General features: G+C 33.8%; 1 protein-coding gene across 1 annotated transcript; it reads left to right on the forward strand.

Moving 5' to 3' along the window:
- The first annotated feature begins 10,498 nt into the window (after positions 1-10,498).
- On the forward strand, positions 10,499-12,900 carry LOC129940758 (peroxidase-like). The gene is made up of 8 exons (XM_056049213.1): positions 10,499-10,752; positions 10,830-11,041; positions 11,133-11,868; positions 11,933-12,083; positions 12,157-12,330; positions 12,389-12,587; positions 12,659-12,764; positions 12,828-12,900. Exons 1-8 carry the CDS (start codon positions 10,517-10,519, stop codon positions 12,898-12,900), a joined length of 1,887 nt encoding a protein of 628 aa, XP_055905188.1. The 5' UTR covers positions 10,499-10,516.
- The last annotated feature ends 9,077 nt before the right edge of the window (positions 12,901-21,977 follow it).

A 21,977-nucleotide genomic window follows, 5' to 3' on the forward strand; every position in this document is an offset into this window, starting at 1 on the left:
GCCTTTGTATTCAATCACATACACGAATTGCTTTTTTTAGTTCACTTTCGACTTCATGGGCTTTTGTCTTGTAACTCTATTGTTATAACTGAAGCAATCTCCTCACCGTCTCATGGGCAAGGGCGGATCCAGACTTTTCATCAGGGGGGGGTCACACACTTAGATGAGTTTTTACTCATGAAAAAAAATGTTCTTTAATGTTTTGTAAAGGATGATAACAAAATTTAATAATTGATAAAATGCCAACTTTAGCTATCAAATTATTTAGAACACTGTTGTGCAGCAAGGTATGGTCTTACTATTAAATTTGGATGACTCATATGAAAGCATTCCAAGATTCCAACATTTTCTTAAACATGCCATATTTAAGAGCTAAAATACAATAGCTTAGAGTTTTTTGGTGCATTTCGCGCAGAAATGTAGGAAATTGTTTTGAAACGAAGCTTTTTTTCCAAAAACAAAACACACGTTTCTTGTTTTTCGCTGCAAAAATTTAAAAATCCAGAAAATGTGAGATGATCTGATATGTAAAAATGTCGGGCTTTTTTTGATGTAGTTTTTTTTGATGAAATATTCGTCTCCTTGAAGAATATTTCTAGAGTTTTCCTTTTTTAAATTAAACAACTTCTTCGTACGTTGAACAAAAACAGAATAATACAAATTTTATTTCAAAGTCAAAACATATTTTACAAAACATAAGTGATCATATATAATTAGAACAGTAGATTTTATATAAAGTATTTTTCATTTGCAACATTCCCACTAAAACTTTATTTGATAAAATCTAAAAAATGCCCATTAATTTCGAAAATTTAATATTCTTTGCAAGAGGTAAGGATTTAGTAAAAATGTCTGCAACCATATTGTTTGTATCTATTGTTCTTAAAGTGATTTGCTTATTAATAATTGTTTCTCTTACAAAATGATGACGAACTTGAATGTGTTTTGTACGTTGTCTATAAGCTTCATTCATAGCAAGATCAATCGCTCCTCGATTATCACAAAAAATGTTGGTTGGAGTTAGGTTTGTATTAAAAATTTCTTCTTCAAGACCTCTTAACCACAACGCTTCTTGCACTGAGGATCCTAAAGCCATATACTCAGCTTCGCAGGTCGATAATGCTGTAGTTTTTTGTTTTTTAGATCCCCAAGAAATCGCTCCACCTTGACTGAGAAACACGTAACCTGTGATTGACTTTCTCTCATCTGGATCATTGGCATAGTCAGCATCACAGAAACCTTTTACATTAAATTCTTCTGACTTGAAATAGTTCAATTTGTAGTCAATTGTTCCTTTTAGGTATCGCAACACACGTTTAGCTGCCTTCCAATGTTCATGTCCGGGGTTATTGTTGAAACGACTGAGTAGGTTTACTGCATAACATATATCGGGACGAGTTAACTGTGCAGCAAACAACAATTAACTCTTAATAGGGAATTTTAGCCATTTCTTCTTCTTCTTCTTTTGTTGAGGGACTTTGTTCTTTGCTCAATTTCACATTGGAATCTAAGGGTGTACTAACTGGATTACATGATTGCATGCTAAAACGTTCAAGCATTTTTAAAATGTATTGTTTTTGATTTATTGATATTTTTTTCTTAAAATCATATTCTAAATGTAGTCCCAAAAAAGACTTTGCTGGTCCAAGCACTTTTAATTTGAAATTTTCTTGAAGATGTTCTACTAATTTATTTCTTGAAATTTCATTTTTCCAAAGTATAAAAATGTCATCTACGTATACCATCAAAATTAAAAAATCTTCAGAACCTTCGTCAAAAACATAAATACATTGATCTGTTTTCAACTGCTTGAATCCAAATAGTTTTAATACTTGAGTTAACTTCATGTTCCACATTCTTGACGATTGTTTAAGTCCGTAAATTGGCTTGTGAAGTTTTAAGACTTTACCTTCTGGTATATCGAGACCTTCTGGAGCTTTTAAATAAATCTCCTCTTCAAGATCACCTTGCAAAAAGGCTGTTACTGCATCTAAGTGATCAATATGTAAGTCTTTGTTCAGTGCTAATGATAAAAGATAACGCATCGAGTTGTATCTAATAACTGGTTAATAAGTCTCTTGATAATCCACTCCACTACGTTGTCCACATCCTCGTGCTACAAGTCTTGCCTTGTATCTCGATATTTCACCTTTTTCATTTCGTTTGGTCTTAAAAATCCATTTTGTTGTTAAAGCCTTTCTTTCCTCTGGTAGATCTGCTATAGTCCATGTCTTATTTTCTTCCAATGAATTAACTTCATCTTTTGCTGCTTCTGACCATTTTTTTGCGTTTTCACTGTTTATGGCTTCATAATAATTTTCTGGATCATCGTCACAGTGAACGTTATCAGCCAAAAAACTAACACATTTACTCCTTTTTGTTTGGTTTCGAATTCTTTCAGAACGACGAATAATTATTTCTTTATTTTCTGTTGGTCCTGGTATTTCTTTTGGTTGAGGTGGTATAACATCTGCGTTTGAAGTACTAGGTAAATCTAATTTAACAGAATCAAGATTTCCTTCTTTTTCATAACAGTTTCCCACTAAATCTTGATTTTTTGCTGTTTGTTCTTGGTTGAATTGTTCAGATTTTTCTGTTGCTGGGAAATACATTTCATTTTCTATAAATGTAACATCACGACTTATTAGTAGCTGTCTCTGGATTGGGTCATATAATCTATAGGCTTTAGTTGTTTCGGAATATCCCACCATAATACACTTTGTGGATTTCAAATCCCATTTCTTGCGTTTTTCCTTAGGCGTTAAAACCATAGCAATGCATCCAAAAACGCGCAAATGAGACAAATTCTTGTCTACGCCACTCCAAATTTCTTCTGGCAACTTATAATTTATCTTTTTTCTTGGAATTCTATTAAGTAAATACGCAGCAGTGCATATAGCTTCTGCCCAATAAAATTTCTTCAAATTTGCATCTGCCATCATGGTACGAGCCATTTCACATAAGCTTCTATTCATGCGTTCCGCTTTCCCATTCTGTTGAGGGTTGTACGGAGCTGAAGTTTGGTGAAAAATGCCATTTTCTGCACAAACTTTTTTCATATCAGCATTGCAATATTCCAAGCCATTATCCGTTCTTAATATTTTAATCTTTTTTCCAGTTTGATTCTCGGAAACATTTTTGAAAATTTTAAAATATTTAAAAACTTCAGATTTCATTTTCATAATGTAAACAAATACTTTTGATGAGAAATCATCAACAAAAATTACATAATACCTTGAACCACCAATTGAATCTCGTTCCATAGGACCACAAACATCTGAATGTACTATTTGTAGTACATCGGTCGTAGAACTTTTTGAATTTTGATAAGAAATCTTAGATTGTTTACCGAAAAGACATGAAATACATCGTTTTTCTTCCGAACTTCTTGTAAGTTCTATTCCTCGAGCCTTGACTTGAGATAATTTTTGAAGATCGTCGTGATTTGTATGACCTAAACGTTTATGCCATAAATCGGTCTTTGTAGCTTGAAAAATCTTATGATCCTTTCTTATATCAAGTTTATACATATTATGAACTACCTTAGCTGAACCAACCAATTTACCTTTGTGTAAAATATGACATTTTGAATCATAAAAATTGACAGTCAAACCATTCATTGTCAACTGGCTAACAGACAATAAATTTGCACATATTTCTGGCACCAATAAAACATTATGCAATGTAACGTCATAATATTTTTCGTTCAAAAACACTTGTAAAGGAACATTTCCTCTTCCAATGACTCTTAACTTATTGTTATTAGCCACTGTTACAAACTCTTCTGTTTTGAACTCTTGAAAAGTTGAAAAAATATCTCTATTTTTTGACATATGGGAAGATGCACCTGAGTCTATAAACCAGTTCGTTCCATCATCATTAAAATGTGCGATAAATGAACTGAGAAACCAGCTTGAACCCATACCACCATTATTCGAACTATTTATTTTCGATTTGTTCTTGCAAAATTTAGCAACATGACCTTCTTTGTTACATTTGTAACATACAACACGCTTTGTATCAAAACGACGTTCTCTATGGTCGTGTTTCTTACCTTTGTTGCTATACAGAGCTGCAGCACTTCCGCCGCTTGCACCTGCATTCTTTATTGTAATATTCGTAATCTTGAAGTAGTTTTGTTTTTATTCCATCGCCAGTTATTTTTAATTCTTTCCATTGCCATAATCATGGGTCTAAAATGTTCTGGTAACCCCGAAAGTAACAAACTTCCCACCCATTCTTCAGTTACTACCATTCCTATTTGGTTCAATTTTTGGGCAGTATCAATAATAATGTCAACGTACTCACTCATATTTGCACAATTTTCTAGTTGAGTTTTTGTAAGCTTCCGAAGTAAGCCCCATCGTCTTGTAAGACCGGAATCATCATATATTGAACATAATTTTGTCCAGATATCCTTAGCTGTTGATATTCCCTGAATATGCGGATATAGGTTTGGAGATATATACAATATTAGTCTTGACATTGCCTTCTCTTGAATTTCTTGAGACTCTTCTGTCCCCTGGACCGCCTTCCAAAATCCTTGAAGCTTGAGAGCATGTTCGACCGTGAATTTCCATTTATGAAAATTTTCTCTTCCTTTTAGTTTTTCAATTTGTTCTGAAAATTTATCCATTTTTAAACAATATAGTTCTTAGTTACGTAAGTGGATGTAGCGAGGGCCCATAACCTGATGAAATATTCGTCTCCTTGAAGAATATTTCTAGAGTTTTCCTTTTTTAAATTAAACAACTTCTTCGTACGTTGAACAAAAATAATACAAACAGAATAATACAAATTTTATTTCAAAGTCAAAACATATTTTACAAAACATAAGTGATCATATATAATTAGAACAGTAGATTTTATATAAAGTATTTTTCATTTGCAACATTTTTTTTAAATCAATTTGCGGGAGTCTCTTATTACTCTCGTTATCAATCTGATTACTCGTATTTGGATCTTATAAAGGCGTCCACAAAACTTAAAAATTGTAGGAACAAAAAGGTTTGGTTCTTGAATTCAAGGAAATAGTTGTATTTAAGGACATAATTTATCTAATAAAACTAAAATAAAACAAAGTAAGGAAAGTAAACAAATATGTTGGGAAGAAAAGTTTTGTAGCACTCACAAATTACACGTTTCAAAGCTTTTATATCAATAGATATGAAACGTTTATTATGTTTTTCACTTAGCCATTAGTTTACGTGGTGGCACTTGATTTTTTGGGACATTTGTATTATTGAAATTCATGTTTGAATCTCAGTTCTAGAGCATCCAAAGACAATTTGCTTCAAAAAGTAGGTTTATTTAATTTTTTAAGATCTTATGTATTCAACAGAAAACCAATTTTGAAAGAAATGAAACGCACGACTAGGTCGTTAGAACTTGATAATTTCTTCCAAAAAGTCTGTTTAAAAATATTTCCTATATTTTAAGATTTAAAAATGTACCTGCAAAATAAGTTTTTCTCAAAAATTTAAATGCCATTTTATTTGTCGAAATATCTAGATTAACCTATTTTTTTTCGAAAATCATTCTAAATTTTGTCTTAAAAATATTTTTGGTATAAGCACTAGATAAAGAGAGAAAAAATGTTGTCCCCTTTCTGAAATATCTTTTCATTTAATTTATTCGTGAATACTTAATAACTGTAAGATACAATATCTTATAAAATAGTTACAAGCTAATAATACAAATTGATAGAGCAAGCTAATAATTCAGTATATAATATTATGATACACGAGTTTTGTAAACAAAATTAGTATTTTATTAAAAATAAAAAAAAAATTACCATAAATAATCGTCATCAATTTGATCATTGACAAGAGCTTGCACAGAAAGAGAAGAATTTTGAAATCGTTCCATTAGTTCTTGAGAAAACTTAAAAACAAAATTTGGGCTTTTTTTAATGGTTCCTTTCTGGAGCAATACGAAATTATGTTTTTCTTCTAGAAAGCAGCCAAATTAAGAACACAAAATTTAGAGAAAGTTTTAGAAAAATCACATCTTGAACCAAAAAATGTGTGTGGGGACTGCTGTTATTTTTCGTATTAATAAAATAAAAAAAAACCTTACACTAATCGGCTGAAAATCTTAATTTCAATCAATACAATTGTTTGGACTGTAGGGGCCACGAAAGACAGACAGAGGAAAGGAATTGGGGTACTCACTTTTTTTTCTACCATCGTAATGTCATATTTGATTAAAAACTCTTTTACTTATGCAAAACTTGCTATATAGCTCCTATATTTTGCAGTAAAAATTACCTCAATAATCACTATTTATGTGTGTCAAAAAAATGTAATAATAAAATTGAAGGTGAGTTTAAGCTAAGGAATTCAAAGGCAACTTAATATACAATTCATGATCTCTTATTCAATGTTTCTTCTTAAGAACCTGAATATTTGCTCTTTTTCTTAGAAATTTTTTTTATGAAAATAATTTAAAGCATGACTAAAGTTTTTTCAAATTCTAAATTGAGCGAAAATCAAAATTTGAGTTGTTTTTGACAACAAACCACTTTTTGGTGAATGTCGTTAAATTACTAAAAAATCTTTAAAATTTAAATGCAATCTTTACTTATACAACTGTTATAATTTTTTTGGCTCGGAATAAAGCGAAATATCCGATTCAATTAACAAAGTTTAAGGAAGTAAAATATAAATGTTGTTTTAATGCAGAAAAAATAAATAATTAAAAATATAATGGGGGTCATATCCATTAACGCAATACGATTAGTTTTGAATTGAAGGGAATTCCTGTGAAAAAGCAAACAACATTTCTCCCAGGGGGGGGGGGGGGGGGTCATGACCCCCACGACCCCCCGGGATCCACCATTGCTCATGGGATGAATTTTGTTCCCGACTTCTTGTCCCACTTCAGCAGGAAATTGCAGACAATCTTTTGTTATTAGATTCATAAGAATCTAAGATCTAAGGACAAACTGTATGCCCGGATTGCAGCAGATCTCCAACTGGAAAAATTGTTAGCAGAATGAGTGGTAAAAAATCGTATCGTCACCTCCTAGTGGTGCCCGCTGGATAGCCGAAAGGTGAACTAACGACGAACGTTGGATCCAACGGATCCAGAGCTGTATTACCTGAGTTACCTTCTCAGGAAGTAGGAGCAAAAGATCAGATATAGCTCTAAAGAACCAGCTCTAATGATCTCAGTCTTGCGCAGGTCTCACAAGCCGGCCAGGAAATTTTAAAATGTGATGAAAACACAAGTAATAGCCTGGGGGACTGATAATGTTGACAACCCCCCCCCCGCAAACGAAAAACGGAAAACGATTTACGTGCATGTACATGGAATGTGCGCACACTAAACCGACCACGCAAAGCAAAGCAGCTTGCTGATGCCCTCGCCGACATCAAAGCTGATGTGATAGCCCTCCAGGAGATGCGATGGAATGGGCCAGGCAGTAGGAAGATTGAAGGCTGTGATTTTTATTATGGGAAGTGTCTACTAGATGGGAGTAAGCGCTTATTTGGATGTGGTTTTGCTGTCAGAGGGAAACTAAGGAAAAGAGTCTTAAGCTTTCGGCAAGTAAGCGAAAGAGTGACAACAATCCGCATTAAGGCCGGATTCCACCACCTGAGCCTTATCAGCGTGCATGAACTGACGGAAGAAAATGATGACGATACCAAAGAAGAATTCTACGAGCTCCTCGCCAAAAATATGAGCAATGTCCCAAAAGCGATGTTAAAATTCTCCTAAGAGATTTTAACGCCAAAATTGGTAAAGAAGGCATCTTTGGTAGGTCAATTGGAAGACATAGCCTACACGACACCACATCTGGAAACGGACTCAGGCTTATCGACTTCCTAGCCGAGAAAAAAATGGTGTTGAGTAGCACCAGATTCCCTCGCCGAGATATTCACAAATGTACTTGGCGGTTCACCATGATCGAACATGCAACCAAATTGATCCTGTTGCTATTGACGGAAGACATTCCTCTAGCATACTTGGCGTTCGTACGTACAGATCAGCCAACATAGATTCCGACCACAACCTAGTTGGTGCTAAACTGCGCGTACGAATATCCAAGAAAACTCTTAGGCGAACAACAACCTCGATGAGAAGATTCAACATTGGAAGACTGCAGCAGGAGGAAACCGCCAATGCCTTTGCCGACCGAGTATACCTAGAGCTTGCGAGAAACCCTACAACGGACAAGATGTGCCCAGAGACCCACTGGCAGCTTTGCAAACAATCCATCAGGAATGCTGCTGAAGAGGTGCTAGGTTTCTCACAGCCGCTACCAAGAAACCCCTGATTTAACTCTGAATGTGCTCAGCAAGCAAAGCCAATACGAAGGCATACAGATTGTGACAGCAAACGAGGACACGACCTTCCCGCCAGCTCTACGTCGACAAGAGAACCCCTTGCTCAGAAAAAAGAAAAAAAAGTAATGAGCAGCGTGAAGTCGAAGAGATCCAGAGACGTTTTAACAGGAAACAGGTGCGGAGCTTTTATAGAACAGTCAAAAAGAAAACAACGGGATTCACTAGCTGCCCTGGAGCCTGCAAAGATAAGGAGGGGAATACCATAGTCTAGACGCAGTCAATGCTAAGAATCTGGAGAGATCGTTTCAACCAGCTGCTTAATGGTGATTAAGTCAACGATTTCGCCAGCTAGCAGCTACGTCAAATCCATTTGGTTGAAGATCTAGAGTTCCACCCACCCGACAAGGTGAGATAAAACTACCCATCACCAGGCTAAAGTCGAACAAAGCGGCCGGTGATGACGGTCTGCAGGCGGAGCTTTTTAAGTACGATGAAGCAGATCTGGTTAGGAGCATGCATCCGCTAGTAACTAAAATTTGGTCGGAAGAAAGCATGCCCGACGACTGGAACTTAAGCACCATCTGCCCGATCCATAAAAAAGGTGACCGCCTTCTCTGCGCCAACTACAGAGGCATTAGCCTTTTAAACATCGCGTACACCAACACCAATAGAAGTAGCACCATCTTTCAAAAACCCTCACAATATCTTGGATATGCAGATGACATCGACATTATGGGAAGAACCAAACGAGCAGTGACGGTTGCTTTCTCTAAGTCGAGTCTGAGGCGAAGAAAATTGGTCTTGACATTAACGAGGACAAAACGAAGTATCTACTATCATCAAATAGAGTCGATGCACACAGGTACAACTTCGAGGTGGTAAACGAATTTGTTTATCTGGGCACCGCTGTTAATTCTGCAAATGGCATCCGCGCAGAGATCAAACGTAGAATTACTTTTGGCCTAAGTAAACAGTTGAGGAATAAGGCCCTATCGCGAAGTACCAAAGAGACACTGTACAAAACTTTAATCATCCCAGTCTTACTTTATGGTGCAGAATCATGAACCCTCTCTCAGCCGGATGAAGGATCTCTTGGTATCTTTGAGAGGGAGGTTCTGCATACGATCTGGTCCGGTTTGTGTCGACAGGCAAAGTAACACCTGGCAAAGAAGATTTAATCAGGAGTTATACGAGCTATGCAGCGACTTGCCACTGGTCAAAAAACTGCGTATACAATGCTTAAGATGGATAGGGCATGTCGAGCGAATGAACATCGAAGCTACAGCCGGTAAGGTATTCCAGGCCAAACCTCAGTTAACAAGAAGCAAAGGCAGGCCTCATCTCCGGTGGAGTGATCAAGTTGAAGCCGACGTCAACTTGTGTATTCGAAATTGGAGGCAGCAAGCTAGAGATCGAGTAATCTGGCGAAAGTAATTACTTGAGGCCCAGGAGCACAATGCGCTGTAGCTCCAACTAAAGTAAGTAAGTAAGGATGAATGGGCCAAAATTCACTCTCTTACTCTAAGAAGTTAATTAAATCTGTGCTTTGAAGGTAAAAAGCTTTCAAGGCAAATAAAGCCCTTCAAATTAAATACTAATTTGGCTTTGTTTTGCTACAGTAGTCAAAGACTACTAGTCATATTCAAACTTTTAATGAATAATATACGAGTTTAATTTTGAGGAGAGTTTTGGAGGTTTTTAAGAATATGGTATTTAAGGAACTCTATGAATCTTGAATAATATTTTATATGAGTTTTATTTTGATACACTGTAGGACATATTTGGCTATCTAATTATTATTCCATGAGTTTTTGCCTATTTTTTTTTTTCAAAAGACATTTTCGTTTGTTAAAAAAGTCTTAACATAAATCTCCTAGCCACTTCAATTATAACATTAAGTTCATGGAACCCACTCATTCTTAAACCTTTTGAACTTCACTAAATCCGTTTCTGACTGAATTTATTATAGAAAACTTAAGTGTGATTAGTTAAATAAAAATTTTATTTGATTCAATTAAGGTTTTATATAGATTCTCAATTTATCAATAATGACTACGGTCACAATCAATTTTAAAATAATAAAGTTGCTACGTACTTAAGATCAATTATCTTTAAAAGTTAAGATATATGAATGTCGTTAGTTATGTCTTCAAAAATGTTATATAAAATCTTTAACTCTCCGTAAAATTGATTAATTCAAAGTTAGGTGCTCCTCGATGCTATAGATGAATCTAAACAGCAAAATAATAATAATCATCATTTTATCGGCGGTGCAAAATGTGATCATCTCTGCCTTGTGTCCACATAATCCGATTGCTAATTTTGGCAGGCCCCAGACTCCAACTGATACTGATTTCTGTAATCTTCAACCTAAAACATGTGATAAGGACTCGAAATATCGTTCTCTAGATGGATCTTGTAATAACTTAATTAATCCGTATTTCTGCTTAGCCAATTACAAGTAAACATTTTTTATGATATATCATCAATGTTCAATTTAATATATTCCATTTCATCCATCCACCTACTCCCACATAGGTTCGCACGTATCTTGCCAGCAAAATATAGCGATGGAATAAGTCAACCAACAAGATCTGGAACCGGAGAACCATTACCAAATGCTAGGCTTATTTCGCTGTCATTATTTGGAGAACAGTATGTTGAAGAACGTGATTTGACACTCATGAATATGGAATGGGGTCAAGTTATTTCTGGAGACATAAGTCGCATAGCTAGAGGAACTTCTTCAAGTAAGTTATAATTCCTTAAATTCAAAAATTATGTTTCGAAAAATTATTACCTCAAACTTTAACGATTCGATCATTTTCTTTGACCTTTCAGGTAATTACGTCCCATGCTGTACTTCTGATGGTCATTACGTTGAACAAAACCGTGAAATATGTTTCAATCTTGACATTCCACCGGAGGATCTGGTTAACATAAAAGCCAGCAGGGAATGTATGGAATTTGTCAGAACTCTAACTGATAGAGATTCCAACTGCAATTACAAAGGTGGACCAGTGGAACAATTGAACGCAGTCACAAGCTATTTGGACATGTCCATTTTGTATGGAAACACCGATGATGTAAATCGTGGAATTCGTGCATTCAAAGGAGGTCTATTGATTGTCGATCAGCGAAATGGTCAATCATGGCTTCCAAAGAATCCCAACTCTACAGAAGTATGCAATGTCGATAGTGAAAACGATGTTTGTTATAAAACGGGTGATATTCGAGTTAACTCGGCTCCAGGCATATCAGTTCTGGAAACTATATTCCTAAGGGAGCACAATCGATTGGCTGATGAATTAGCCAAATTGAATCCGCATTGGTGCGATGAAGAGTTGTTCCAGGAAGCTAGAAAAATCCTTATAGCACAACTTCAACACATCACCTACTACGAGTTGTTACCAATCTTCTTGGGGCGGGAGAATATGCTGAAGAATAAGCTGATTTATGATGTGCCACCTGAGAGCCATGTCAATGATTATAATCCCGGTGTTGATGCGACAACTCTTAACGAATTCACTACTGGAGCTTTTAGACACTTCCATACAGTGGTCGCAGGGAGATTAAAGTGAGATCTCGTCCTTGCCTAGAGTGGGTCCTAGATAAGCGTCTTTCTGTTCTTCTACTTTCAGTCTTGTTACGGAGGTGAGAAATTTAAAGGGTTCCCTGCGTGTAAGTGATTGGTACAACCGTCCTGGAATAATCGAGGTTGAAGATAACTTTGACATGTTATGCAGAGGTCTGGGGTCACAACCGCAACGACAAGCTAGTGTTGACAACGAGGCAAGTCCAACAAATCTAAAGCGAAATATGTTTTTTTTTTTAATTACCAACATTTGTTCTTACCAATTTTCAGTTGAAAAATTTCCCCTTTAAAAAGAATATGTCCTCAGCTGGTTTAGACATGCGGGCGATAGATATTCATCGTGGGCGAGATCACGGTTTAGCTTCGTACAACGATTTTAGACAATTCTGTGGCATAAAACGAGCCAAAAATTGGGAGGATTTTAAGGATCTTATAAATACCCAAGTAATAAGTTGTAATATTCTAAGTGTTTTAAAGGTTTATAGAATTATTTTAATTTAAGAGCATTGAAGGACTTAAAAAATTGTACAAAAGTCCTGAAGACGTTGATCTCATTGTTGGTGGAGCTTTAGAATATAACGTGGAAGGAACTTTGGCTGGTCCAACATTTTTATGTATTTTGACTGAACAATTTTATCGAACTCGTGTTGGTGATCGGTTCTTTTTTGAAAATGATAATCCAACGATTGGTTTTAGAAAAGGTCAATACACAAAATTTTCAGCCTTTAGAAATTACGTATTGTAAAAATGAGCATTTTTTTTGACTTCTTAGATCAACTAAGGGAAATTCGGAAAGCAACTGCAGCTCGATTAATGTGTGACAATGGAAATCGAATTCAGACAATGCAACCTAAGGCGTTTATTAGTGTTTCGAAAACGTAAGTTTTCTGTGGTTGTTGTTTAATGATGTACGAATATTGACCATAAAATTATTATTTTAGGAACCCAATCGTACCATGTGAAGAACTTCCGAAAATCGACCTATCTAAATGGAGTGATGGTGATAAGAATTAAATTAGTTTTTTAGTTTTTTTTTTTGGTATTAGTTCACATATCAGTTACCGCTAAGATTAAAGGTTTTAACAAACGTTTTATTCTTTACTCTAATGTTTTCTTCTTCTTTAAAAATAAAAACAAATATTTGCATTTATACCTGGACTTTCATCATTTAAAATCATCTCCGTCTGCATTTCATAGTTTCTATGTCTAAATAGACTAGGGTGTCCATAACGTGTTTGAAAAAAAAAGAAAACATTTTCAAAAATTCAAACTTCTACTGTTATACTTAAATAAATCTAGGTACCTACTCGTACATACATTTAAATTTATTTGTAGATAAAAAAAAACCTTAAAAGAAGTTTAATAAGTCAAATTTAATTTACCGCTAGAATATTTTGTCATAAAAACAGCAGAAAACATTGTGTCACTTTTATTTTTGTATGAATTCAGGTCTAAACAATATTTTTTGCGTTTAGATAAAATAAGCTTTAAGCCGAATCCGAATGGCTAATTTGGAAAGCACTTGTCATGACAAGAATTACTCTTGGAGAATTTGTCAATTCCTCGCAAGAGGCAGTACCCGTAAAAAAAACTTTAGATGGCATAGGCAGGGATCAAAACCAAGACCTCTGGCATGACCGTCCAACGCACTAACCATCATGACACAGGTACTATTTGCATCTTGTTTAAGTCGATTTATAATAGAAATGTATTGGATTAGAAGATGAGAGCAGGAGATCATTAATAAAAATGAAAAAGAGGCTGGGATGCGACCCACACTGATAACTTCCCATCCCGTCTGTCGATTTGTCTTGCTTAAAAGTTTGTTTATATGTACTAGTATCAATTTTATCAAATTTGCGTACTATTTCTTATAGATTTTATTTTTTATGAAAAACGGACTGTTGGATTTTTATATAAAAATCACTGAATATCGAAAACAATATTTTCTGTAAAATAAAATAAGTTTGAAGAAAATATTTTTAATTTTTGAAAAGCTATTTGAGTCGAAAGTAAATTTTTACCAAGTTTTAGTATTGTTTTTTTTAGAGTTTTATTTTTTGAAAAAAAAATTGTCAATTCGATTTTCTTCAAAATTCTATCGAATGTTGAAAACAATATTTTCTATAAGATAAAATTAGTTTGAAGCCAATATTTAATAGTTTTGAAAAGATATTTGAGTCGAAAATCAATTTTTACCAACTTTTTTAAATTTTTTTTTAGGTATTTAATTTTTTGTACAAAAACTATCAATTCGATTTTTTTCAAAATTTTACTAAATGTTGACAACAATATTTTTTGAAAGATAAAATTAGTTAAAAGCCAATATCTATAATTTTTTAAAAGATATTTGAGTCGAAAATCAATTTTTACCAACTTTTATAAATTTTTTTTTTTAAGGTTTTTATTTTTTGTAAAAAAAACTGTCAATTCAATTTTTCTAAACATTTTTCAGAATGCTTAAAACAATATTTCTTATAAGATAAAATAAGTTTGAAGTCTAACTTTCAAGTTTTTGAAAAGATATTTGAATCCATATTCAATTTTTACCAACTTTTGTTAATTTTTGTTCGGTTTTTAATTTTTTATAAAAAAAAACTGTCAATTCGATTTTTTTCAAAATTTTACTGAATGTTAACAACAATTTTTTTAACAGATAAAAGTAAATTGAAGCCAATATCTCAAAGTTTTGAAAAGATATTTGACTCGAAAATCAATTTTTACCAACTTTTATTAATTTTTTTTTAGGTTTTTATTTTTTGTAAAAAAACTGTCAATTCGATTTTTCTCATAATTTTATTGAATGTTGAAAACAATATTTCTTATAAGATAAAATAAGCTTGAAGCCTAAATTTCATATTTTTGAAAAGATATTTGAATCGATATTCAATTTTTCGAACTTTGAGTAATGTTTTTTTTAGATTTTTATTTTTTATAAAAAAAACTGTCAATTCGATTTTTCTCAAAATTTTATCAGATTTCAAAAACATTATTCTCCGTTGCTCAAAATTGTTTTGGAGATGAAATCATATGTAAGTCGTTAAATTTAGGAGGTGACAAATTTTTTTTTTCAGTTTTTTTGATTTGGAAAAAAAACCGTTAGACAGATTTTTTTCAAAAAATATACTTCTTTGAGATCACGTTACAGTTTATTATATAAAATTTAATTCAAGTCTCTAGCGTTTTTGGTTCGAAAGATATTTAGGGTTAACTAAAATTTTCACCTTTTTTTAAACTGCTATGGTAAAAAAACCACCCACGCAATTTTGTTGAAAGCCCTTTCTGCATCTTTCTGCCTTATTATCTGTATAACAAAATTTATTTGAAGTCGATATCTCTTCTGGTTCTTGACGACGACGAAAAAAACGTCGCGAACGTACGGACGTACGGACGTACGAACGTACGTACACACGCACGCACAGACATCTTTCTAAAAATCTTTTATTTCGACTCTAGGGACCTTGAAACGTAGAGAAATGTCAAAATTTTCAATTTGACAAATCGGACCCATTACAATAACTTCCTATGGGAAGTTAAAAAGAGTGTTGGAGACAGAACAGAGCCTTGAGGCACACTAGAACTTATTTTGTTCAAATACTATTTGTATTGGACAATTTGAAAGGTAGTTACAAATCCAATCAAGGATAGATCTACCGAAGGCACGCCTTCGCAATTAGAGAACCTGATGCCAAACCCTATCAACTACTTTTGAAATATCAAGTATAATAATCTTACTCTCTCTGGAACGATTTAGGGACTTGCTCCACTGTTAGGTGAGAGGTAAAGAGGGAGCAAATAAAGCGTCATTGACAACGAACGTAGGAACCGAGGAAGAAGAAGCATTCCTCATGTTTTTTATGAATGACCAACATTTTTTACTCCCTTTGCAAATATTTTGTCGGTAAATTTTAGTCATGCACAAATTTGATCCTTCTAATATAGGCGTTACAAACCTTCCTGACTGGCCTGACCTTTTTCCGGCTTCCCTCAGGTGTGGATTTATAGCAATAAAAACATACACTTCTTTAACCGTAATAAGCTCATTTCAGTCCGAATCAAATGCTGCGTTTTCCTTAAGTCTGGGGCTTTTAACCTTTTTCGCGATAAAAGTTCTCATTCCCTTAATCAAACTTGGGACAATATAAGAGCTTCTTTCAAGCAAGCAAAGTGACCACTTAAAGATCAGGAAATCATTATTGAGACCGCCGTAGTTCGAAATTATTTATTTCCAGAAGGGAATTGTGTGTATACGTAATTTTACTTTATGTTCAGCTATTACCTTAGCTGATCTTAGAAACAATTAATTTCCGACAAAAAAAACTTAATAACTTTGTATGCTCACATGACATTTTTTGAGATTTTTCGACACTTGTTAAAAATTATGTTCTCAGTGCTTAATTAACCCAGCACTGAGTTAACAGAATTATATCAACAAGTTTCGTAGAAAGTACTCCAATTTTCTGACATTGAAAGTGAAAGTGTCTCGTAATCAAGGGCGAATCCAAAGTTTTCATCTGGTCAGACACTTAGATGAGTTTTTACTCTCCGCTTAAAAATGTTCTTTAATGTTTTGTAAGGGAGGCTAACAAAATTTAAATAACATAATGTGTACGAGTATATTAACCTAACCTTTACACATTTTAATTGCTAAAATGATAACTTTAGTTATCAACTTATACTTAGAACACTGATTTTCCAGGTCTAACTATTTAATTTGTATGACTTCCTACATATGAAAGCATTCCAAAATTCCAAAATTTTTCTAAATATGCCATATTTATGAGCTAAAACACAATAGTTTAGAGGGTGTTTGCTGCATTTCGAGCAGAAATGTAAGAAATTATTTAGAAACGTAGCTTTTTTTCCAAAAATAAAATATACGTTTCTTGTATCCATTTCTATTTATGCAAAGAATGCTAAAAAATTAAAAAATCCAGAAAGTGAGAGAGGATCTGATATGATGAAATGTTGGGCTTTTTTGAAGAAGTTTTTTCGAACTCTATTTTCGGGAGTCTATTATTACTATCGCTATCAGTCTGCTTACTCGTATTTTGATCTTAAAGGATTCAACAAAACTTAAAATTTTAGAAAGAAAGATGTTTGGTTTTTGAATTTAAGTCAATAGTTGCTTTTGAGTACTTACATAATTTCTCTTAAAAATTAAATTCAAACAAATTAAGGTAAACAAATAAATTGGGAAGAAACGTTTGTGTGGCAGTCACAAATTACACGTTTCAGAATTTCTTTTCACTTCAAATCTCAAGAGATTTAAAGCTTGTATATCAATAGATATGACCCGTTTATTATGTTTTTCAATTAGCCATTAGTTTTACAAAAGTTTCACTTTTGCTGTTTTTGGGACATTTATATTAATGAATTTCGTGTTTAAGTATTAGTTCTAGAGCATCCAAAGCAAATTCACTTCAAAAGTAGATTTATTTAATTTTTTAAGTCTGTTTAAAAATATTCCCTATATTTTAAGATATAAAAATGTACCTGGAAAATAAGTTTTTTCTCAAACATTTAAATGCCATTTTATTTTTCAAAAAATCTAGATTAACTTATTTTTTTCGAAAATCATTTTAAATTTTGTCTTAAAAATAGTTTTCGTAAGCACTAAATAAAGAGCTTATAAATACATGTACATTTTACATTTAAATTTCGTCCAACAAAATTAATATTTTTTAAAAATTTAAAAAAAAAAACATTTTTGATCATAAAAATCATCATAAATTTGATCATTTGATCATCAAAAAGAGAAGATTATTGAAATCGTTCTCGCGCAACATGCTCGCCTGCGTTCCTCCACAGTCTGTGAACATTGTTCGCGAACATTCATTTGTTTTGAATCTCCGAGGAGGAAACATCATGTGTGATGAAAAAGCGCAAGTCGTTGCCCTTATGATGATTTACCTTTGCGAAAGGAAAAAAAAATCAAGCAAGTTCTCGCCTGTATGATGCATGCAAAGATTTATATTTTTTTCACACTGTCAATTGTCGCACTTTAGTCTATTTATTTATATTTTTTTAATAAATTGTTCGAAGATTTGTTTTTTTTTTTCAATTTTATTCTTATAACTGTCACACACACAATTCCAAATCGCATCTTTACCGCGCAAAATTTGGATGAATTCATCAATGAAATCACGGCTGTGAACTCTACGAAAATCTGAATAAAAATGAAGTTTTGCTCGCGAACATTGAAACCAGCGAACACGATGAAATCGAAATTTTTCGGCAACAGCGAGCCGCTCGCGAACAACCCCACAGACGACGAATTTAGCACGAGCACGAGCATGTTGCGCGAGCATGTTCGCCATCTGTGGCCACCTTTAGTTCTTGAGAAAATTAAAAAATTTTAGTTGTTTTTGACAGCAAACCACTTTTTGGTGAAAGTCGTTAAATTATTGATAAATCTATAGATGAAATCTTTACTTATACAACTTAACTGTATAAGAAAGATGTTTTTTTTTTTTAATTCATTTTTATTAATTCATTCTTAAACCTATCTTAAAGCTAGACAAAAATTCATAAAACTAGCCTAATTATCCATAACTTACAACTAACTTAATGGTCCCATACGAACACTCTACGTTAAACTATGACGCTAACTACTAATGCCTTTTGGTCCTAAGATCTATTTTAATTCAATTTAAATTTTATTTATTTTGTGTTTATTAGAAAATTATGAGAAAAAACTAATATCAAGGTCCTTTTTTATTTTTACTTAAAAACTACTTAATATAAGGTCCCAAATATAAAACTTAAAACTAACTTAAACTACCTATTCTACCTATAAACTACTTAAAACTAGAACAACCACAGCAGCAAATCTAACATTTTTTGTTTTTATATTTTATATTTTATTGTTTTTTTTTTATTTTTTTTTATTTTTTTTTATATTCTATGTTTTTTTTTGTTTTTTGTTTTGTTTTTTTTTGCATTTTTTTTGTGCCACCATGCCTATTCTACTTAAAACTAAACCCTAAAACTAAAAAACAAGTATATAAGCCGGCCAAGGCTTAAAACCCCATCCCGACTACCCAATATCAAGTGCCGATTGAAGCCACCAAAACTGGTTCTCCTGCTTAACCCTATCAGTTCGGTCCCGTTCGGACACAGCCCTATTGAACCGAAGGAGCTCTGCTCCGCCTTGTGCCATGACGTCCCGATGGTATGGGAGTCACTTATCCACGGTTCTTCGTCTGATGTGGTAGATTAACGGAATTGCCAATCTATCCTGTATCAGACCGCATTTGTCTAAAAAGAGGAACGCCTCTGGTGGAATGAAGCCGCTCAAGCGTGCACTCTCAAAATACTTGTCGTTCGGATAGTACGCCCCGAAAATTAAATTGTCGAAGACATAGCTCTTGCAATGTGACCTCGAACGAGTTTTATCACGAAATTGTCAATTCTGTTGATTCGAGCCCCGTTGGATAGGAACTCGTTGGAATAGTAATGCACATAAGAAGATTCGGCTGTTCGATATAAGTCGGTACAGCGTCGTAAACACTGCCGCTCGAACACCCGAAACATCTCCATCTGGGAAGGGTCAACGTTGAACCACACAGGACAACCATAAACGATCATTGGCCGTATTTAGGGGCATGTAGCAAATTACCTTCACTCTGGGGTCAAGCCGACTGCTAAAAAACAGCCGTTTCGTCAGAGCGAAGGCTCCTCTGGCCCTGGTCAGAGCAGCATTTATATGCCTGTCGAAATATAAATACTGATCTAACCAGATACCGAGGTACTTCACTACACTTTTGCACGCTAATGGCTGCCCGTGAAGATCAACGATGACCATCTTGCGCCAATTCTTGCACGTATCCCTCGTAGCCCTAACCAACGAAGTCGTGAACAGAATTGTCTCCGACTTCTATACATTTATTTTCAGTTTCCAATCGTCGCAATATCGCTGAATCTTGTTGAAATCAAGTTGCAAGAGAATTCTAATAACCTCAACCTTTCGGGCCGTTCTGTACGCAACTAGATCGTCGGCGTACGCAATTGCCTTTGTAAGACTACCTATCAGATCACTGGTGTAAATGCTGAAGAGAATCGGCGAATTCACCGCTCCCTGTTGAAGACCATTTTTAATTGAGAATGTTGTGGTACAAGTTACATTGCCACTTTTGACAACAAACTTTCTACCGTTAAGCATATCATAAAGTATATACAACAATGGCTTGCTTATGCCAAGCCTGCTCAGTTTTAGGTAAAGACCCTCTAACCATACGGTGTCAAAGGCCTTTTCCAAATCAACCAGAACAGCACCTGTGCATTGTTGTTTTGATTTATTCCATTGGATATCAGAAACGAGTTTAGACGCAGCATGAATTGTGTCATGACCCGCCTTGAACCCGAACTGTTTATCCGGAATTATTTTGTTGTCCGCAGCCCACTTAGTCAGAGCCCTATTAATGATCTTTTCGAAAACTTTGCTGATGCTCGGAAGAAGACTTATCGACCGAAGATTTGACGGGTTGGAGTTGTCCTTTCCCTTTTTCGGGAGAGGATGAACCACAGCTGTCTTCACAGATGTCTGTGCGTGCGTGTGTGCGTACGTTTGTACGTCCGTACGTTCGCGACGTTTTTTTCGTTCTCCATAGCTCAAGAAATAGAAGAGATATCGATTTCAAATAAATTTTGTTATACAGATAAAAAGGGAGAAAGATGCAGAAAGGGCAATTGTTTTCTTACCATAGCAGTTTGAAAAAAGGTGAAAATTTTGGTTAACCCTAAATATCTTACGAACCAAAAACGCTAGAGACTTGAATTAAATTTTATACAATATATTGTAATGTGATACCAAATAAGTATATTTTTTTGAAAAAAATACATTTAACGGTTTTTTATAAATCAAAAAAACTGAAAAAAAAAATTGTCCCTCCAAAATTTTACGACTAAAATATGGTTTCATCTCCAAAACAATTTTGTGCAACGAAGAATAATGTTTTTTATCATCTGATAAAAATGTTGAGAAAAACCAAATTGACAGTTTTTTTACAAAAAATAAAAACCTAAAAAAAAAATTTAATAAAATTTGGTAAACATTGATTTTCGACTCAAAAATCGTTTCAAAAATTAAAAATATTGGCTTCAAACTTATTTTATAACACAAAAAATATTATTTTCAATATTCAGTAATTATTATATAAAAATCCAACAGTCCGTTCTTTCATAAAAAATAGTACGCAAATTTGGTAAAAATTGATAGGAGTACATATAGACAAACTTTTAAGCGAGACAAATCGACAGACGGGATGGGAAGTTATCAGTGTGGGTCGCATCCCACCCTCTTTTTAGGTGCGTGTTGATAATAATAGTGAATTTTATTAAAAAAAGACAAAGACAAGCAATTTTTTGCAACTTTTTAAAAATTTGAATGGAATGCACGAACGAAAGATAATTTTTAATTTAGAAATCTTTTTCAGACATTTACTCAGATAGGCAATTAACAACTTTTGTGAGGTATTGCGCATCAAATTAAAAAAAAAAATATTTTTTTTAGTCCACCCTTTTGTGTAGTTTTGTTCTCTGGTCGGTAAGCTCTGCAGGAAATTGTTTTTATAAGAATTCTCTAAAAAACCTAATAATGAGTTGACTTTTTCTAATGTTATTGGAGAAGTTTTACCGATACTTCTGAAAAACTAATTTTGCTTTCAAGGTAAGCAGTGAAGTCCCTCGTCAATACCCGCACAACTGTATCCATTACAAAAGTTCTTCCGGCTTAGATTTTGAATCCAAAAATAAACTGCTTTTCGTTTCAGAATCAAAACTGTAATTTTTTACCAAGTTCACACCTCAAAAAGAGTCCAGTTAGCTTCCGGATTACCAAATAAAAAACGACATAAATAAGTGTGCAGCGTTAATTGCTTAACCGCAATTGTCACTTTAGATTTAATATTTAAATTTAAGTCGGAATAACGAATTATTTTGACGCAAGATCGGTGACCTATATATTCTTAACCTTGAATCAATTCCAACCTTTTATTTATGTGAGTTATATCTAAAAAAATGTTATGAGCTATAAACTTGAACAGGTTTAGTAAATCCCATTAGCAAAACAAACAAAAAACAACCTTAAA

This window comes from Eupeodes corollae, chromosome 1, assembly GCF_945859685.1.
Source record: "Eupeodes corollae chromosome 1, idEupCoro1.1, whole genome shotgun sequence".
Classification (NCBI taxonomy): domain Eukaryota; kingdom Metazoa; phylum Arthropoda; class Insecta; order Diptera; family Syrphidae; genus Eupeodes; species Eupeodes corollae.

Excerpts from the sequence above, each read along its gene's own strand:
- LOC129940758 (XM_056049213.1), top strand. The coding sequence starts at position 10,517 with ATGAATCTAAACAGCAAAATAATAATAATCATCATTTTATCGGCGGTG. Across the intron at positions 10,753-10,829 it reads TTCTGCTTAGCCAATTACAA|GTTCGCACGTATCTTGCCAG; the intron begins GTAAACATTTTT and ends ACTCCCACATAG. Across the intron at positions 11,869-11,932 it reads GTGGTCGCAGGGAGATTAAA|TCTTGTTACGGAGGTGAGAA; the intron begins GTGAGATCTCGT and ends TTCTACTTTCAG.